This window comes from Chanodichthys erythropterus, chromosome 7 (genome assembly GCF_024489055.1).
Source record: "Chanodichthys erythropterus isolate Z2021 chromosome 7, ASM2448905v1, whole genome shotgun sequence".
Lineage (NCBI taxonomy): Eukaryota > Metazoa > Chordata > Actinopteri > Cypriniformes > Xenocyprididae > Chanodichthys > Chanodichthys erythropterus.
The window spans coordinates 36828727-36849697 of NC_090227.1; the positions used below are offsets into that span (position 1 = coordinate 36828727).

A 20971-nucleotide genomic window follows, 5' to 3' on the forward strand; every position below is an offset into this window, starting at 1 on the left:
CTTATGATCTGTAACATATCACTTCATTTCAGTGATCTCCATTTCTCTCTTCTCAATTCCCACTGCTCACTCTTTAATGTCTCATCTGCTGCCACTCTCTTTCTTTCCCTCCCTCTTTTTTATATTTTTATATTTTTTCTGTTATGCCGCTTACTCTCACATCGAGAAGATTTCATATTAAAGTGCTTATTAAGTCAAACGAAAATGTCAGCAGTATTGACATAAAAGGAAAGGTGTCTTCTTTAGTATATTCTGATATATGTGCTGTATCTCTCAATATTATTCTTAATAATGAGCTGAAAACCTACACTATAATTTTTGTGTAGAATAAAGAGGACTTATTTTATTAGTCTGCCTTTTGTTTGATTTTCTTATCATTTTCATATAGAAGCTCCATAGCATGACGGTATCACCACCAAACTTCGCTGTTGGTTTTTTTGTGGTGTGAAGGTGCAGCACACATCATTGTGAATTTTGGTTAATATGCTCTATCTCAGTCTCATCTGACCACAGAATCTTTGCCCTCATTGCAACTGGGTCACTTTTTTTTGGCAAATTATATTTGTGCTTTCACACATTCTCAGTTGTACGCTGTAGATCCTTCAGAATAATCCTTGGCATGTTCATGCAGAGATTTAGGGAGTGTTTGTTTTCTAGGTTCTGGATGGTTTGATGTACTTTCTACTTGTTGATAATTGAAAAGTCAGACTCTTTAGTCATTATTTTCCCTATCCTTTAGACATGCAACCTGAATAATGAAGCTTTAACACTTTTTACAGCAGCATTTATTTATTTTTTTAAGTTCCTAGCCATCATCTCCAGCATTTTTTGATCATTGGTTGTGGTTGTGTTATTTTAAATGTGCATATGTAAACAAGCAAATTTATTTTCACTTGTTTCTGCTTCTTCTTCACCTGTTTTTTGATCCGGAATTTCTTTACTCTTTCAGAAGATGCGTAATAGCGCCCGCTACATTTTAACAGTTACCGCGTGACAATGATTGCCAGAAATTTCTGTTAATGGCTGGGAAGCATTGTGTCATAACTGATGGAAAATTCTTTGAATGACGGATTAGATTATTTTAATGATTCACAGGAAGAAGCAATTATGTTATAGCCTATAGTTTTACATAAGAAAATCATCCACTATTTATGAGTCACATGGAGGTACATTTTAGGGTTGTCAGATATTTTTTGTAACTTAGTGTTTCAAAATAACAGTCTGTTCGTGACAAGAAATGCCTTCTGCATTCGACCTTGTACATGAAGATTTTATAAGGAACGTTCGACCTCATCTTAAACAGGCGGTTTACCTAATAAATAGTTCAAGTAGAATTGTTTTCTTATCACTAGGGTAAATCAATGACCAAACTGTGGCAACAGTTCACCTCCACCAATGCTTGCTTGAGTAACCTGTTTTGTCAATCTGCACACTAAAAACAAACACTCCTCTTCTCTGAGTAAACGTATTTGTGGTATTTTCTGATGGAAAGTGTTGTCATTTCTGCTAATTAAGAAGAGTCAGGAATGTTAAATACCAGAATGTTAACGTTTACATTTAAGACAAAAATGAAGATAATTATACAGACAAGATCTCAAATATATAAATTGTTTCTCCCAAAAAACACTCACATGACATAGAATAAATTGATAATATTGCGGTAGTCTCCTGCCTCTCAGATTTTTTTCCTGAGAAGATAGCAACGTCTGCAATCAGAATTCAGTTATTTCAATGTGAACTCAAAAATTTCTCAACAAATTCTTCCAAGACCACATAATCTTAGTACATCCATTTCATATCTCTACACTCTTACTGTATTTCACCTAGTTTTGTGTGTTTCTATTTTATATTTCTCATGAAGAATTTTAAGAGAAACATCTGAGAAGGTCATACTTGACTGAAACATAACTGAGAATTCCATTATACTTCTAAAAGAGACACTTCTGAGCAAAAAACATTTATTTTGGATGCTATTGAGAGTGGGTGTGAAAGTTCCTTGCAAACACATTTCATTTTTAATTTTAGTTCTGCATAGTTTTCTGCAGTTTGTGCAACTAACAGTTCTCAGATTGAGAGATATACATTTAAAGTATTATGCATGGAAATAAATGGTACTCTTTAATGGTAAAAAAAGAAGTCACATTTTGTAAATGACTGGCCTATTCTTACTGCAGTGAAGTACACATGTCAGGTTAAAAAAACACTGTCTTAATATACCACACTAAGAGCTGTAACAATAATGGTGTTGAATCAAGCCTCCTGCAGCTTTTCAAAGTGCCCTTTTTTATAGGACAAGGACTCCCTTTCCTCTGGGCTTTCAGTCTAGAACAAGAGCACAGCCCCTCTTTGGAACATGCCATTTTCTCTCTTCTGAAACAAAGAGCTACATTTGGTTCATTCTTCTGATAGCCACTTTATAAGACCCTGTCTCTCTGACAGCTCTCTAGATGCAAGGTCTGAATTCGTGGTAATTGTTGTTCTTTTCTCTCTCCCCCATGTAAAGTGTGACCAGGTTGCTGTGGAAACACAGTTTGGTGTTTACCTCACAACAGAAACCAGCAAGAATCAGTGGCAGCAGAATATTCCTCTTTCACTTAAAGTATCTCTCCCGGAAGCGAATATAAGGAACATACAATGGTAAAAGATTGAAAGTAAGGCTGCGTGCCACATCAAGCCAAACATTATGCTTCCAAGCAACCACATAAGTGGAAAATGGACTGTACATGGCCATATTATCTATGACGCATCAGTTAGGAGAGCGCATTTTAGAAGACTGGTTTTGGTAGAGTTCATGTATGTATTGATAAACATAAAACACTGAAGTGAATCTGTCTTTTACCCTCTCACTGTGCTCTTTGAAAATGTCCCTTCTCCCTTTAAGCATGATGCTTGTTACCTGGTTACTGCCAAGAGATTCTTGTTTTTAGCACGTGTCGTGCATCATTGACGTCAGAACGACTTTTTCACCCCCCCTTCTTCTTTTCTTTCTCTCTTTCTCATTTTCTAGCAAAACTGATATTTTTCATTTAAAAACCAGGCCTTTTTCAAGAGGCTGAAATAAAAAGAAGACAAAGCAACAAAAGGCCCAGAGCGAGGTGGGCCTTTGGTAAACATTAGTCTCCAATGAGACTAATGAGGCAGGCTCTAATCTCAAGTGCTTGAACATAGACGCGCTGACTCTGAGCAAATAACCCTGGTGCTCATTCACAGAGGAAACAAGAGGGGGATGAAGCACGCCGCAAATGAATGACTAATTCTGAACTATCATTTTCACTCTCAGCTCACTAGATAAATACGCTGTTTCTCGGCTGCGTATCGATACTGTTTAGTAAATCTGTACTTCATGTTTTATAAATGTTTTAAGTAACTGGTAGACTTTCTATTCTATTCTTTCTATTATTATTTTTTTTATTCACTGTAACTGATATTTATCTGTATGGTAGTTGTCCCCCTCGCTGGAGTAATTATTTACAATCCAGTAGTTCCTCCAAAACACATAGCTGAAACTGTTTTTAGGCTTTTCAAGGAACATTAGGCAAATTGGTGCCCACAATATTTTCCTTGTACTGGCCTACAACCAGTTGCCTACATATAGTGACTACTGAACTTGTGAACTGACTGAAAAGTGTTTACGGGTACTGAGACAAATGATATATTTGGCCATTTTGAGATTATCGACTTTGATAAACACATATCGATTGCCCAATAGTAACCGGTATTTGACTCGTGATATGGAAACAGTTATATTCAATTTAAGAGAAACTCAACCTTGTTCTGGGATTTCAACGATTTCAACCTTGAATCAGACCTCCTGCCATTTATTAAAAGCCAGTTTATCAACTGAACTAATTATTGAGTTTAATCTGCTAATAGCTTAGTGTAATGAACAGAAATCAATAAAGCCATCCTTCCAGTCAAACAAAATTAACTTACAACAAAACTTAAATTTGGACAGTAAACTGTTGGATTCTTTCTTCACATTAAATTATTTAATTATTACGTTATTAGTTCTTCTTACCAGCAATGAGATTATGTATACATTATAAATAAATAAATAAATAAATTATTCTCATATTTGTTGCTTGTTATTTTGATAGATCTATATGTTGTATGGCCATGCCTTTTCAATATATAGTAAACCATTCATAAAACGTTTTGACTAAATGTAAAATATTCTTCTTAGTTTTTTTTTTTTTCTTTTTCTTTTTATAAATGGGCATTTAATTGATAAATGGGTAGTCCATTGACTGCTTTTGCTGGCTTTGTTTTAACTTCACAAGCCAGACGGCTGAATGAAAAAGAGTACAAGAGCAGCCACATCTGGCAGCTGTCTTCACCCTTGTGATCTTAGCCCTGTTAAGTCCTGATAGGTGTGCCCATGACATATCCATGCCTGCCCTCTCCTCTATGGGTTCTTTAGGTCCTCTAGGAAAAAAATCATATTGACTGACAAACAGAATATATTTCTGTGTGATACATCCGTGGATTCTCATAATATTTCTCAAGATTTTATAAACATACTGTATGTTTTGAGAGAAATGGACATGACAACCAATTTTCCGGGTCTGATATTGGAATCAACAGAACTTTGCTCTACATGGTATTGGTGCTAGAATCTCTCAATGGTCTCAAATAAGAGGCTTTCATTCATTTTCAATACTTAGATTCAGAATATAGAAGTGTAATGGACACAAAAATGGAAACAATGAAGTGCCCAGTCTACTTGAACTTAACAAACCTCTCTCCTCCCTCCCTTCTTTTTCCTGGTTACCATCAGAACCAGTCCCTAGATAGCAGGCACAAAAGCTAATGGAAGTGTCCTCTTTGACTATTGATTACTCTCCAGCGGGAGGGGGGAAAGCATCTCCGACACGGGCAAACATGATTGAATGTAATTCAATAAGAGCAAGAATGGGGCCTTCTCTCTCTTTCTCTCTCTACCTCAGATACTGTTCCCAGCTCAGCGATCTGGCACGTGTTTGCCGATTTCAGCCATGAATTATTCTCAGATGACGTAAGCCCAAATAGCCTCTGTAATGACTTCAGCACTGATGTGAAAGATCATGTTTACTTACTCCAGCATGATATCTAATGTAGAGGGTGCAGAGTTTGGTGAAATTATTATTCAGCGTTCAAGAACTGGCACATGCGGCGATGTTATGCTTTCAATTAAAATTCTTTCACTTTCAGCGATGTATTGTTTGTTCTTTGCAGGAGTGGGTTGAATTGATCTCAGTGGTGATGTGGACTGCCTGAGGAAGGATTTTAAATCAGTTGACACTGCTTATGGTTTGGTTTTTACATATGCTTTGATTCATAATAAAAACTTGGCGGCTCACCACGGATTTGGCTTCAAAGAAAGTTTTATGTATAACACATTCCCAAAAGTCTCAAATGTGTTAAGGTTGCATGTACCTAATTTTACAAAACTAATTTGCAATTGCAAAACAAGAAATGATTTGGAAAGTTATATGCATGCAGGCAAAACGAAGAAATACACACCTACTCTGATTATTCCTTTCCACTTGAATTAGTGTTAGGACAGCAACACAGCACAGAACACCCGATTTACTGAAGACTAAAGTGATAACCTCTCCCATAATGCCCTCCCTTTTCATGGAAACCAGAGTTTTTCTCTATCTGAGTCATGTGTAGGTGGCTTGTCTTCTTCTTTCCACGAAAGACAACAGTGTAGTCAAAGTAAAGTTTCATTGCAGTACTGCAGATCAGCCTAAACAATCATTACGAGTCTATGCGCTTCACTTAAGGGCTTATCGGGATTACAGACATTTGTAGGTATGCTTATAGCATCTGTATCCAGTGTCTTTTTAATCAAACAAAGCACACTTGATGTTTTTACGCGTGACTTATCAACCTGAAACCACCGTGTTTTGTGAGTCCAGAAAATGATTTTGTTCTCAGTTGATGACCTGAAAAAGGCAAAACCACCAACCACCTCATATATAAAAGCCTATGTGAAACAGTCCACCACAAGCCCACAGGGTTGTTTGTTAAATATGTTTGCCAGCCAATTCCTCACCTCTGTGCCCCGTCCTTTGACCTAACATACCACACAATGTGAGTATCAAGGCCGCGGTCAAGGCCGGCGGTTTTCAGGAGGCGAGGTACGTGAGCAGAGGTGCGCTCTCATAGATTGATGAGGCCTACTCTGTGGCAGGGGTATAGAGTGTTACAGAACAGACGTCCTGCTGGCACGACCTACCCTCTCTGCTTTCGCCTCTCTGCCTTATCGGAACTCCTAATTGTCCTTATGAATATTTTAGAGGAGAGCAGGAATGGAGGGGTTCGGGGGGGGGCTATTGTTTCAAGGGCTCTGATGGCTAATGATCCAGTCTGTGGGTCAAGACGGGTGGGAATGAAAGACAGGTAGTGAGCAAGAGAAAGACTAACGGGTTTCGGGAGGAAATGGGTATGGGGAAGGATGAGGAAAACGAATCATTTGTCTCATCGAAATCTCCCACTTCTTTCCTCCCTTTGTTCATCATTAACTATAATAGTTTTACTGTAGATTTGACTGTTAAATAGATGAGATCATTTATTTAGGCCAGTGGGACTGGAGAGCAACATCGTTGCAAGGAAACTTCAGCGATGACTTTGATATGCCTTCACCTCAATTTTGGTTTCAATTCCCAATCTGCTCTCATGTCTCAAAATACCCTTGATTGTGAAAGCGTTCTTTCCCTCACTGTGGCTGCTAATAGCTTGATCAAACCCGCCAGCGTACAGTCTGCGAACATCTGCTTGTCTTTGTGGGAAACTATTGCTCCTGGAAGTGTAACACTCTCTTACGAGCTAATATGAAATGGCGTATTCATATAAAAACAGCAATCTCAGCGGTCAACCAGCAGTAATTAACTATGGTACATGGCGAAAGAGATGCATCAGACACAAAAACGACAGTCGTTTTTATGCAGCACTCATTGTGAGGCAGATTTTGTTAGCAGGGAGGCAGATTGCATTTCACAGTATATTGTTTTTTACTAAACAGCTGCGCAGAAATTATTATTAACGTTCAACCAGACTCACTTACTGAAAATGAGCCCCTGCTGTCCAGCTTCCTCTGAGAGGAGCGCTCAGACAATAGCACAGAGGCAGGAAGGACATGCATGAGGTCACATCCTGGTTTATGACTCGATAGCCCATAGAATGAGATCTTAAGTGCAGCACACTGAGAAATTTCTTAGTATAGCTATTTTCCTAACCATATACATTAATTATAAGGGCTGTTATTGGTATTATTGGTTTGCTACATCATGTTGTTCTGATTGAATAGGCTTCAATGAGCATGTGAGGGACAAAGAAAGTAGAAATGCAAGTTCATTGTGATGAAAGCTGACTATACTGTAAAATGGTGTAGGAGTTACTTTGAAACAATTTTCACTCACAAATTGCTAGTGTATTTCACAAACAGTTACAAAAAAACAACATAACACACATGAATTAAATGTGAAATTTTGAAGTGGAAAAAATGTAACTAGTATTTTCATGTAAAACATACTACAATAATCTTTGTTTTACTTACAACTTCAGTTTTTTGTGTGTGTGTGCAGTGTACAGTGTCATATAATGGCAGCATTCCACAACAGATAAGATATTTTAGATTTTCCTTTTGACTTCCTCTCTGCACAAATTGTTAGGGGTACTGCTCACTCTCCACTTTGATAATTATGCTAAACAAAATGCACTGGACACAGTGGTGATGTCATGAGGATTAGCATGCTGCTCAGTGTTGCTACAGGGACGACTCTGCAGGGCCAAAGATATGGAGATGCCTGCTGGAAATGAGGTTAGGACAGATTACACCAGTCGCCCAGAGAAACCGTGCCTCCATTTTGAATGCAGCAATATACGATTACTCTCAAATCATGACATTAAAGCAGAAGTACTTTATCTTTATCTTTATCTGTCCACATCTTTCTCTTATTCACTCTACTGCAGAAGTTATGTTAACCAAATATTTTCTGTCATTTACTGAATTTTTTTTAGCAGTGACTGAAAAATCTGAAGGCCGTCCATCATTTTGACAGTTTACACTGAGGGTGATCTATATTGTAACTTGTAACTGTAATCCCCACCCCTGTCCAGTTGGTGGCGAGTGCTCTCCAGTGTAGCAGCAGAGCGCTGGTTCAGCCTCCAGAACAAAATTAAAATTGGCTTGAGAAGTCGTCTGTGCGAGGCAAAGACATAAAATCTAATGACAATTGCCTCTGCATCAGTCTCCCTTGATGTGTTTGATTACGCTCAGGCACACATCCAGTTTAAAGGGGTCCCTGATTATGATTTCACTTTTCTAACTTTAGTTAGTGTGTAATGTTGCTGTTTGAGCATAAACAACATCTGCAAAGTTACGACGCTCAAAGTTCAATGCAAAGGGAGATATTTTCTTTTACAGAAATCGTTTTTTAATCGCTAAACAGCTGGTAGAGACTAAAACAAGCTTCTTCCCTGGTTTTTGACATCACAAACCCCAGAATTTACATAAACCCTGTCCCCGGGAACACACAACAAAGGGAGTGAGACCATGTTGGGCTGCTGTAGAGAAGAGAAAGAGTTGTTGTTGTAGAGTGTTGTTGCCATGCCACCATTTTACGCCAGACTGCTTAACAAACGAGGGTCAATTCAATGATGGATTTGCACAAAAGATCAACATAACGGCACATGCTAGTCGATGAGTTGAATCAACTCCACAGCAACTACATAAATGTTTCCACTAACCATTCAGAAACATCCAGTTGCATTCTAAAAGTTGTAACTTCTTCCTGAGTCTCTCCATCAGTGTCCGACTCCGGTTTGAACAATGTAAAGCTGAACACCGTTACTGACAATCCTCAATCTCCAGCTTTGTTGTTGTTGAACAACCGAAATGTAAGTTTTTAATTTTCCACCTCTTCTGGAAAGCAGGCCGGAAGCAGCAGTTAATTTGCATTTAAAGAGACACACAAAAAACTGCATGTTTTGTCCCCCAATAGGGACAAATTTGATATATAATAAATGATCTGTGGGGTATTTTTGAGCTGAAACTTCACAGACACATTCTGGGGACACCAGAAACTTATTTTACATCTTGTAAAAGGGAACCCTTTAAGTCGATGCAGACTAGGAAGAAGACTTGAGTTCAGGCAGATACAGAGCGTAGATTGAGTTTAGTTCAGTTCATTTTTTAAGTTTTGCTTATATTCTAATCAGAATATTATTTTGTAATATATTGTGTTGTTCATATTTGCCTGCTCAGGCACAAAAGGTCATATTTTAGTGGCCTCCGCTGTCTCTGCTGGGAAAAAACAACTGACATTCAGCTGCTTTGAACATGAAAAGTGATGCACAGTCTCTGTTCATCTGTTCTCTTCGTAAAATAAATAAATGCATAATCTATACTATATGCTATTAAAAATGAAAATGTGAATGAAAACAAAAGCTTATTATCATTAAACAATGAAAATTAAAATGACCTTTATTAATAGATTGACAGAATTTTTACGACCATGTCTGTCATTTTGACGAAAGTCTAACGCAACCTCTGTTCCAGTCTCTTCTCCACACAGCTGCGTCACCACCATACTGTATGATTTAATCAGAAATGGAGGATAAGCTCTCCACCCTCACTCCACCCATTACACAGCTCGCACTCTATAATCATACTCCATTCTTTCTTCTTCTTTCTTCAGTTTTTCTTGTGGTTCTGCTTTATTTTGAATGCTAGGCCTACAATTTCTGTCTATATTTTAAACTTCCTTTTATCCATGTGCAGCACATGAATAAGTCAAATACAAAAGACCATTGACAAAATGGGTGTATTAGTGAAGTGGTTTTTCAAGGTATATTGTAAACGATTTAATGTAGAGTAGTAATGAAGGAAGCTTATTCAAAGATGCAAAGATATTTATTTACATTTTTATAGTCAGCTCTGTGATTTTTAGACAATATTCAAACTTCAAAAGAAATGTGTTTGAAATAAATATATTAAAATGAATGAGTATGTGTATGTGTGAATATGTTATATGTTATGAAGATAAAATGTCCCCACAATGATGGCAGTACCATAAATCTTTGACTGTGTAGGGACATTTTTAAATGATAAATTATATTAAATGATGTTCTTTGAAAATTTAAAAATGCAAAAAGTTTTCTGTGAGGGTTTTGTTTAGCGGTAGGATTACAGGATAGACTATAAAGTTTGTAGAGTATAAAAAGCATAATGTCTATGGAAATTCCCCTTAAAACACCCAACAAACGTGTGTGCATGTTGATCATCAAGTAAAATTCGTTTTTTTTTTTTTTTTGTATTTTTATTTTTATTTTTTTCAATATATCGGATATTTTCTTGTTAGAAATTTGGTTTCCTCTTATTTTAGATTCAGATTACTTTGCAATCATCTCATACTAACTTATATGTGTCAACTTAGTTTACAGCCTAGACATATAACCCTACGAGAGCACTTTCTCTTTAAGAGTGCATGTGCTTTAAACCATAAAAATGAGTTTACATAACCTTTATGGCTTTATGAATTTTAATATTGGAGCATCCCTAGCGGTAAACACCTTCTCCTGTTTGACATTTCTTGCAAATCATGTCTTTTTTTTTTGTTGTTAAACATAATTCCAATTCTGCTTTCTTATGCAAGTTGTTGTATGTGATTCACAGCATTTCTCTTTCCAGTAATCTTTCCAGTGGCTTGTGAGGGAGTGTTTGAGAGAGGGAAGTTGTGTGTTATAGAAGAAGGCTTTTCTAAATATTTGGTTTCTAAGTATGTCTCTCTTTCCCTCTCTTTCGTTATTCAGTTATCCTTTTATCTCATACACATACACACAAACACTCAAATATACTCACTACGTAGTTATGTCGTGCTGGCTTTACGTCAGTCTCGTTTTTTTTGTGCTGATTGCCAAAGTTTTATCAATACAGATCTAGCGAGAGTTCTATTAAAGAAATAATAATTTTGGCACAAATATTGGCAGCTGTCCCAGTGTCCTGTCTCTGAGCCATGCGGGACATGCTGAACAGATTACACAATATGAGTTTTCAGCTCCCTCTCCAGAACTGCTTACGCCAGCACTGCCCACTCTCCCTCTTTCACACACTCACAATCCAGTCTCACACACATGCACACTGACTGAGCCAGCCATCTCTAAACTCTGATAACAATATGACTGTTTTCCCCTGGCAAAAGTTACCATATTAGACTATATTAGAACATTAAATTAAGAAAATGTTTGTTCAGATGCACAAAGCAAATCTTTATTAACCAGAAAAATGTTGACTAGATGGCTGCCATCATCTCATCTGGTGCTGTCTTTACAAACAATTTTTTTTGTGAAGGTTGGAAGGATGGTGCATGCAGTCGCCACTTTGGCCTGTTGATGAGAGATCATGGCAGCCATACACTTAAAGGTGTAATTAAGAATGCAAATGATCCAGATCAATCAAACTCGTGATCAACCTCATGCCCCCATCTGTGTTTGTATGTAATGGATTCACTTGCATCGCTCATTGGCAGCGTCTTTTATCTACTGTAATGCAGCACTGACAGATTTTGATCGCAAGGCATGATGTGCCCTTCTATGGCCATGCTGACGTGCAGAGGCTGCTGATTGGCTGCATCGTGAGGTGAAGGGGCTGACAGGTGTTGGGGGAGAGGGACACCTGTTTGGACATGTGCTGATTTAGTGATCCATTTACTAGAGCTGCGGGCAGTGTCTGTGGGACACCCAAAACATGCCAAGCCATTTAAGAAGGGCTTACCAGCGTGTCATCCCGGTCCTTCAGACTTTAAAGCACTTGGGGGCATAGTGCAGTCTGGGAATGTGCAAATGTTAACTCTTTTGTAAGACAAAGGCCGTACTAGTACAATTGTGTTGCTTCTTTTTGTCAAACTGTGCATGATTGCGACTCACGTACACACTGCAGCTAAATTCGGATGTCAGTTTACCGTTTAGTGCTTAATCCTATTCTGTACACACAGAGTTCAGTTTATGGGAGGGACACCACATTCTACAACTGAAATAACTCTCCAAAATTTGAGGTAGTGACAACTGCATTTACAAAAATTCTATGCAGTGTGTACCGAACTAAAATGAACAACTAATTTAATATGCTTTATTTGATTGGATGTACAATAGACCTTAGTCAGTTCTTTTTGACAAGAAATGAAAAAGAGGCTGCAGAGGTGTAAAGAGTACCTGAAAACCATACTTGAGTAAAAGTACAGATTCCTTGTAGCGAAAATGACTCCATTACAAGTTTCAAGTCACCAATTCCAATCCAACTTGAGTAAAAGTCTTAAAGTATCTGATTTTAACAGTACTTAAGTATTTTACTCATACTAAATCTAGGCTCAAAGATGGACTAGTCTTCAACACCTGAGAGACATTTGATTTGCGAGAAGAGCAATCACGTTCATTTTCTAAAATCAAAATAAAACTGAACACCACAAAATTGCAATACATCAAGGTCGACACGACAGCCTCTTGAAAGTCTAAAAACTCTCAAGTCTCAAAAGCTCAGGTGCACAAAAAGGCCATAAGTAAACCAATATCTTTCAAAAAGGTCTCGTCAGTTTAGCAGATAAATAAAATAATTTTAGTAAAAGTAAGTAAAATGTGTTGGTTTTGGCCTCATTAACGGCTGCAGTCATGTCCTCATCTCATAAATCAAACACCTGCGATTAAGCAACTACCTGCTAATGCACTCACTTTCACGTAAAGTAGCCTTGTTGACAAGTTTGGGTGAGTAAAGGCAAAACGTACAAGATATTGTATCTTCAATGCCCTTAGATGGCGATATCTCTTCTTTATAGCAGAAACTGCTGCAGAAAAAGTTAGGTGCCATGAAAAATGTAATGTGTAAAAAGTATATTTACTTATTCAAAAATGTAGTTAAATAGACAGTAAAAGTTGCTAATATTTTTGATACAGTAAAACTACAAAGTAGCCAAAAAGAAACGTAGGAATGGTAACTAATTACATTTACTCAAATACTTTACACCACTGTGAGGCTGTGAGGGACAGAAGTATTGCATGTTCAATGGATTGTACGGTTGTTTAACAACTTGCCAGTTGTTCAGCTGATGAAACTTTTTTTTCCAAAAGACTTTTAGTAGACAAAAACTCCATAAAACAGTTTTGAATTTTTTTTTTTTTTTAATAAATATTTGATCTAAGACCTTCATACAGTGCATGCCTTTGTAAAAACTGTAAGTCTTTCATCCGTATAAAATTTAATATGGCATCTACCCTGATTAATGTCTACTATATGAACTTAATGAACTAATATAATGTAGTTCCATCACATTCCTTGTTTGGAAATGTTGTTGTGCTCATCAGCACTGTTTGCCCATGAGGAGGCTGGCCTGGCGGCCAAGATTTCCACAGGGGCCCCTCCCTGCAAACTCAGGCCCCAGCGGACGGGTGTGTCCCTAGGGTTACTGTGGAAGTCAGCGGCCCTGCCCTGCTCACACAGACCTCGCTGCCCAGCTCTAGCCACAGCACTTGCCACATAATGAGCAGGTTGGGACTATAATTTGCAGGTCCTGATGGAATCTGTGGCACTCTGGGGGAGAAAGTGCATAGTTTCACTGGTAAACACAGTGTTTCAGAGAGCCACATAGGGCCCTGTAAACAGGAAATGACCCGGGAAGAGAGAGCGAGAGCCACCTTCGGCACCACACTAAATGGCTTTATGGTTACAGATGGTCCCAGAAAAGCCATATATCTGTAGCTGTAAGCAGTATACCACTTGCGTTTTGTGTTTTGCTTAGACATCGCAGAGCAGTGCACATTATGTACATGTATCGATTGTTCCTGTGCATGTGTATGAATGCGTTGTGATGTTTGACTTCAGACAGTGCTGAGCTCGGTTGCACGTGTTGTTAGATAAAGCAGATAAGGATCAACAAAGATCTCGCTCTACAGTCACAGAAATACCAGAGGACAGCAGCTGCGCTCTAAAGGCACTCTCACACACACCCACACACGTACCTACTCCACACTCTCACACACATCGTGATAGATACAGAGACTAAGGGTCTTGTTAGTGTAGGGGCTTCACTTCCTTCAAAACATGACTTTTTCATCTGAAAGAACATATGACCTCTGCTACCAAACCACCCTGAGGTAGTCTTATTGCAGGAGATTTATCTAGGAACTAAGAAACACATCAGGGCATCAAATGAAGATTTCCCTTTTTAGCAACCTTTGCTGTCATCTTAATGCAGCTGGTCTGATGGGTTATGGAGAGTTTGAAAAATAAGTGTTCTTAAACACGATATACAGAGTATTGTGAATTATAAAGTTAATCGTAATATACCATATACTGCAATTGCAATGCATTATCATCTCTTTCCATAAATGATATTTCATTAAATTATTAATTTACATTTAATTATATATTTTTTATTTACACAAATACGCTATGCAATATTACAATAATATTTTCCAAACTAACTATAATTCAGAAAGGTGCATGAAATTGTGTATATTTTATAAATTGTCATTATCGTTATTCTTTATACATACTTATAACAGGCTACAATACAATGTTTACCTATTATTGCTTTTACATTTAAAGGCTGTAATGCATGATGGTATGTTAAATTATGTATTGTGATGACGCATTTTAATGCAATTGTAGCAAAGTTCAATAACTGTATTTCTTTATTAAATTCTGTGAATTATGCATTTCATCAAAATGTACTGCAATTCCATATACTGTAATTGCAATGCATTATCTTCTTTTTCCATAAATTATATTTCATTAAATTACATTTAATTATATAGTTTTATAGAGATGATACATTTTAATGCATTACACTATTTCAAGGACCAGCTATGAATAGATATTAAAATGCATTATACTGTCCTTAAGTAACATGTAACCAATAGAACCAATAGAAAATACAGATGAGTATTTATTAAAAACTACTAAAAAGCTTCCTCTCCTTCAAGGTAAAAATGGCTAATGTTACATCAGGTGCTGTGCTGTGCCCATTGCACTTTTCTCTTAAAATAATCAGTCCTCTCCACACCTAAATAAATGTTAGTGACCGGATATGATAATCCGTTCAATTTGTACATTGCATTCACTCTGATAGGCTCCTTTGAGTGACAGGTGTGCTGAATTACAGAGAGAGAGCTTCTAAAGCGCTGCACTGTGGGATCCTCTTATGTGTATGTGTCTTCCAGCTGGGTGGCTTATGATAACTGAAAGATAATGAAATATGCATCGCGACACACACATGCTGAGGGAAATGTATGTTCCCAAGAAAGAGAGCATAGAGGAGAGAGGGAGAGAAACGCAAAGAAAGAAAAGACGATTTGGTTTTTCCCCAGCCTAATGTTTTTAAGGGAAGGGATAAGGAGTGACAATTCAATTTCCTCCCCGAGGGCTAATGCAATAGGCATGGTGCAACCATCAGCGTATTAGCTCTTAATGTATTTGCCAAATTATCCATTGAACTGTTACCAGTGCAATTTCAACATCCTGAGCACAGCTCTTCTGTGTTCACTAAGCAGCATGCAATTGTCGCAAAGTTCAATGACTGTATTTCTTTAATAAATTCTGTGAATTATGGATTTTATCAAAATGTTCTGCCTTAAATTATTTAAGTAGTTAATTATCATAATTACTAACCAATCAATTGTTTAAATGAACCCAACGATAACAGCTGTTTGGGTTTACATATGTCTATGTATGTGTGAATTTTCTAATTTCATTTTCAGAAATTAAGAAACAAAGGCCATAATGACTGTGCCAGTCCTGATCCAGATGACTGTTTCGGTCACAGTCCCCTCATGGACGATCGTTTCGGCAAACTAAACGAAGAGAGTGATTTAATGTACAAGCGCTGTGGTGTAAGTACTGCTTCCTCCCTGCCTTTTTGTGTTGATCCCTCTTTTTATGTTGATGTTTACTACAGGCGCTTAACAAGAAAGAACACAGAGGCTGTGATAGCCCGGATCCTGACGCCTCATATGTCCTCACCCCTCACACAGAAGAAAAATATAAAAAAATTAATGAAGAGTTTGATAATATGATGCGAAATCATAAAATCGTAAGTAAATGCAACGTTTTTGCTTGGCTTTGTGGCAGAAAGGATACTCCCCCTCCCCCCTTTTTTTCATTGCCTCACCCTGCAACCACTGTCAGCACTTAAGGACCTTTTTTTTAAAGCATAATCTTTTTTTTTTTTTTTTTTGTCCATTGGAAGTGCACTTTTTTCTCATTAATTTTGCAGCTTTTTCTCTCACCCTAATAAGATCACATTGTTTGGAGATATTAAACCTTTTTCCCTCTTTTTTGATACATTTCTAAAATAATAAGAAACACTTTTTAAATACTATACATACAGTACATTTAAAAGGATAATTCACCCAAAAATTTACTCACCCTCATGTTGTTCCAAACCTTTATGAGTTTCTTTCTTCTGTTGAACACAAAAGAAGATATTTTAAAGAATGCTGGTAACCAGACATTTGATGGCACCCATTAGTATTTTTTTTCTTACCATGGAAGTCAATGGGTGCCATCACCTGTCAGGTTACCCACATTTTTTAAAATATCTTCTTTTGTGTTCAACAGAAGAAAGAAACTCATATAGATTTGGAACCACTTGAGATGACAAAATTGATGACAATTTTTTCATTTTCGGGTGAACTATCCCTTTAAGTGAAAAGTTTAATAATAAAAAAACCCAACACCACAAATGTGCTTATTTGATTAGTAACCTGAAATACTGCAAAAAACAAACAAACGAACAAGGTTCATTGCAAGTGTGATGTATTTGTGGTATTTTTTTTCGGAGAGATTGCCTTGATGTCCACCTACTGGCTAGAATACTGACAGATTCATTGGTTGAGGTAATTGATGTGTTCTTCCCAGCACTCTCCCCAATAGATCTGGAAATTGAATCTTTTCTCTCAGTGCTGTGCTCTGTCCAGGTCATGTGATGGAGAAGATTTGCCATTGTATAAAGATGGAGCTATCTCACCATTTCTCCTCCACTCATTAGAACTGATTTCTTTTTGTCTCACTTTTCCGGTGGGTGGCAACACCTGGGTTTGTTTGTTCATCTCCCTGAACAATTTCTTTAGTCCTTCCAGAACCCAGAATCCCAGCACAATCAAATAGCTGAACCTTTTTTTAAGTTAAATCTAGTAATACATAAATGTGGGGGTTTTTAGTCATAAGGCAATTTTTTTTGTTTAAAATTGAGACAATAGTGATCTTATTGGGTGATGACATAACATTCTGCACCTGATAGAGGGTGTCAGACGATTATTTTCACTGCACCGAATGGACATGAACAAAGTTCGAGTTTCTTTTTTTTTTTTTTGTGTCATTAACATACTAATATTCTCACTAACTGGCTCGCTGCACTATTAAGTGAATTGAGTGGCCTCACACTGTCCCTGCTCACACTCACTCTGGATAACTCTATGGATAGTCAGCAATGCACTGCCTGTTGATTTGATTAAGATGCCACTGTTGCTGTCATATGATTAATTGTACTAATTTTACCTCTTTTTTTCCCTTTCAAAAAATGTATGGAGATTGATTTTAAAATCCAAGTATATTGTGTTTTTGTGTGTTTTATTTGTTTTTGTTTCATCAAAACAGCCAAGTGCAGTGCTGGCTATAGCCATACTTGACTGGAGAGCTATTTCAAGATATTTCCCAAATTTGCATGCCTTCGTAATATATCTCATCTCAAGATGTTGTTTTATGTATTGAGCCTGGGTCAAAATTGGTGTTCCGAGCACAGTGAAAATGACTCCCGATAGGAGAATTGTTTTCCAGGAGTATTTCTCACCTTATCCCGGGCTTCTTGGACAGCCCAAGGTGATCCGGAGATCTCCCTCCTGAGATTACATTTTTCCACCCAGCAATCTATCTCCTGTTTTTCTCCATTGTATGATAAAAGCACCAAAGCTCAGGGGTCATCTTTCACTCCTGGTAGAGGCCTGAAGATATGTGCAGCGTACCATTAAAGGCCATTCTACCTGAATATCCAGGCTAAATGATTATATCGTTACTTGTTGAGATATGACTATCTGTGTGAATGTCAATTTTGATACTGGGATATTTAGATATGTAAGAGTCTTTAATGCCTCTCACATAAAGCCATGTGTGTGTCTCTCTTCCAGCCGACGGCCTTGCCCCCGCAGAATTTCTCCATGCATGTGGCTGTGCCAGTGACGAACCCCAACGCCATGTCCTACAACCCCGGGGCCTCTCTGAGCAGCCAGAGCCTGTCGGCCGCCACTGCCTCTCTGAGTGACGGTGCCATGCTGTCTCCTCCTCAGGGTTCCCTGCACAGAAACGTAGTGTCTGCCGGGCCCCCACAGAGGCCCCCCAGCACAGGCAGTGCAGGTTAGTGCTATTCCCTCAAAGTGGGGCAGGTATAGCTCCGTCATGGGATTCTGGTATTGTAATGGCATATATATCAGGAGATGTGTTTTTTGTCTTATTGCTCTGCTTTGAAAATTCAATACAGATGTTGTTTTTCTGTCTCACATTGGGAGATCTGTAATAATAGAGCGGTAATGTTGTTTCCCAGCTGCTATGCACAGACATCTATATGTTTCTTGTGATGCTTTGTGTTTCACACCTTCTCAGCACTAGCATGAGTGGAACGGAAGTGAGATCAATTAGTAGTCTCCTGGAAGTGGTCTCCATGACGACAGCAGGCTTTAATAATACCATCTGATCTTTAAGCTGGTCTGACAGCAGTGGGCTCTGTGACTGGGCCACACCAACCCTAGTGTGAGAGACAGACAGACAGATATACAAATAGTGAATACATTTAAATGTGTTTCATAAACATTTTCCTGTGACAATAGATGAAAGTGCAGTAGAAAGCTTTTTTTTAAGATTTATACTGAACCTTTATGAGGAACCTTGCAACCTGGAAATCCATAAATAGCTGTTTTGCATTTGGCCCTTGTGCGCCTTATACATCTTCAAGCTGTAACACAAGTGTTAAATGCATGTTTTTCTGCACTGGACACATTAGTCATCCTTTTATCTCTGTTGCTATGTAGGAGGGAGGCATGATCATAGTAGAGTGCAAAAACACTGCTGCGCTGCATCGCTGCAAAATAATGTTTGATGTTCCAACAACACCCATTACTGACCTCAACAATACCCAAACGACACTCGCCCTCCACAGGCCAGCACTCGCTCTCTGGTGGAGGTTGTACTCAACAGTGCAAATGCTGCTTGAAATCGTGATGGCAAGGTTTGATTGAGATTATCTTGCGTAACTGACTTAGGGGAGATTCCGTAATTCAGATTTGTATATATATATTTTTTTTATATATATATATATATTTATATATATATTTCTATATATTGTATATATATATTTATATATATTGTTCATATTTTTATACTTGGATTATAGTTTGTACATTTCTGTGAATGCTGTGTGCTGAGAAGTGTGTGTGTATAATCTGTTCGAAAATGAAAAATGCTCTTAGTTAATTAACAAGTATCAAAGGCAATTAAACCTAAAATACGCACTACCAAAACATACATACTATCATTGGGGGTCGGCAAAATTTTTTAAATGCTTTTGAAAGAAGTCTTTTATGCTCACCAAGGCTGCATTTACTTATTTCTTAGTGGAAATATTTTGAAATAATAGTACAGTTTAAAATGAGTGCTTTATATTATATTACACTTTAAAAAGTAATTATTTTTTGTTATGGCAAAGCTAAATATTCAATGGCCATTATTTTAAGTCATTCTAATATACAGATTTGCTGCACAAGAAACATTTCTTATTATCATCAATGTTAAAAACCGTTCTGCTGCTTAATATTTTTGTGGAAATTGTGATAATTTTTTTTCAGGATTATTTGATGAATAGAAAGTTCAAAAGAACAACTTTTTTTTTTTTTTTTTGTAGCAGTATAAAAGTCTTTACTGTCACTTTTGATCAATTTAATGCATCTTTGCTAAATAAAGCTGTTAATTTCTTTCAAAAAACAAACCTTACTGACCCCAAACTTTTGAACAGTATTGTCTGTAATGTAACTTATGTATACAGTTTAGAAAATGTTAGGTGCTAAGAATAACTAGTAAATTTTATTTTCTGCCTGGCAAAAGTTGTCAGCTGACTTGAATAAGTAATATTGCACTTCTGCTCAACAAGCCACAATTTTAGAGAACATTCATGTCTGATACCACAAACAGGGTATGATATACACCAAAGTTTTATACTTTATTGTATTCAGGGTTTGTTCAAATCCCAAAGTATGAGCAATAGTTATTCTTGCTTTAGCAGGCAGTTTCAATCCTTAAAATTCTGCAGCATTGAAATGTGTTTGACACACTAAAGGGAGCAGAACGCTGTGTGTGAAGGCTGGCCTGTCACACACATGTACCCACACACTTGGAGATAAAAGATGCAGATGGTTAATCATCTCATTTTGTGCATCTCATTAGGTGACATGCTGGGTACCCTCACAGAGCTCACAGTGCCAAGCGGTGTCGGCTCCAGCCCTGCGGGTTAGTCCTCTGGGGTGACTGCACCAGCTCCTGTGTCAATAGATGTTTCGCTTTGCAGGGGTTTCTGAATCCGGTTTCTGTTTTTATGATTGATATGGTTGATCTGTAAGGGAGGATATCTTTTTTCAGGAAGCATGTCGCCCTCTTTCTTCGTCCTAACGGAGTAGCACCATCTTTACCCCTGTGATCAGATAAGCGGTTCTTCTTCATTCGCTTCTCCTCTGCTTAGAGTATAACTGGCATGTTACAGTAGCACACCACCCCCTTTTCTCTCTCTTGATATTTGGAAATCTAGGCCAAACCGTTATGAGCCAGTGATGGATGTTGAAGTGACTCTGCCCTTTATGAGGACATCAGAAGGATATTATCAAGGGTTTTTTTTGTATGGCTTCTCATTAAAAAAAAAAAAAAAAAAAAAAGAATATAACAATTATCATTCACAGA

At 37.6% G+C, this 20971-nt stretch overlaps 1 protein-coding gene across 15 annotated transcripts in view; it reads left to right on the plus strand.

The window, feature by feature from the left end:
* mef2aa (myocyte enhancer factor 2aa) overlaps positions 1 to 20971 on the plus strand; it is a 104014-nt gene that overhangs the window by 62898 nt on the left and 20145 nt on the right. For 10 of the 15 annotated variants that reach the window (XM_067390431.1, XM_067390430.1, XM_067390437.1 and 7 more), the window contains 2 exons: positions 15933 to 16067; positions 18160 to 18385. In XM_067390431.1, coding sequence (XP_067246532.1) covers positions 15933 to 16067; positions 18160 to 18385 — 361 coding nt within the window. Of the gene's footprint in view, positions 1 to 15735; positions 15868 to 15932; positions 16068 to 18159; positions 18386 to 20971 lie in introns of all 15 variants that reach the window. The other 5 variants (XM_067390436.1, XM_067390440.1, XM_067390442.1 and 2 more) reach the window with 2 other exon arrangements.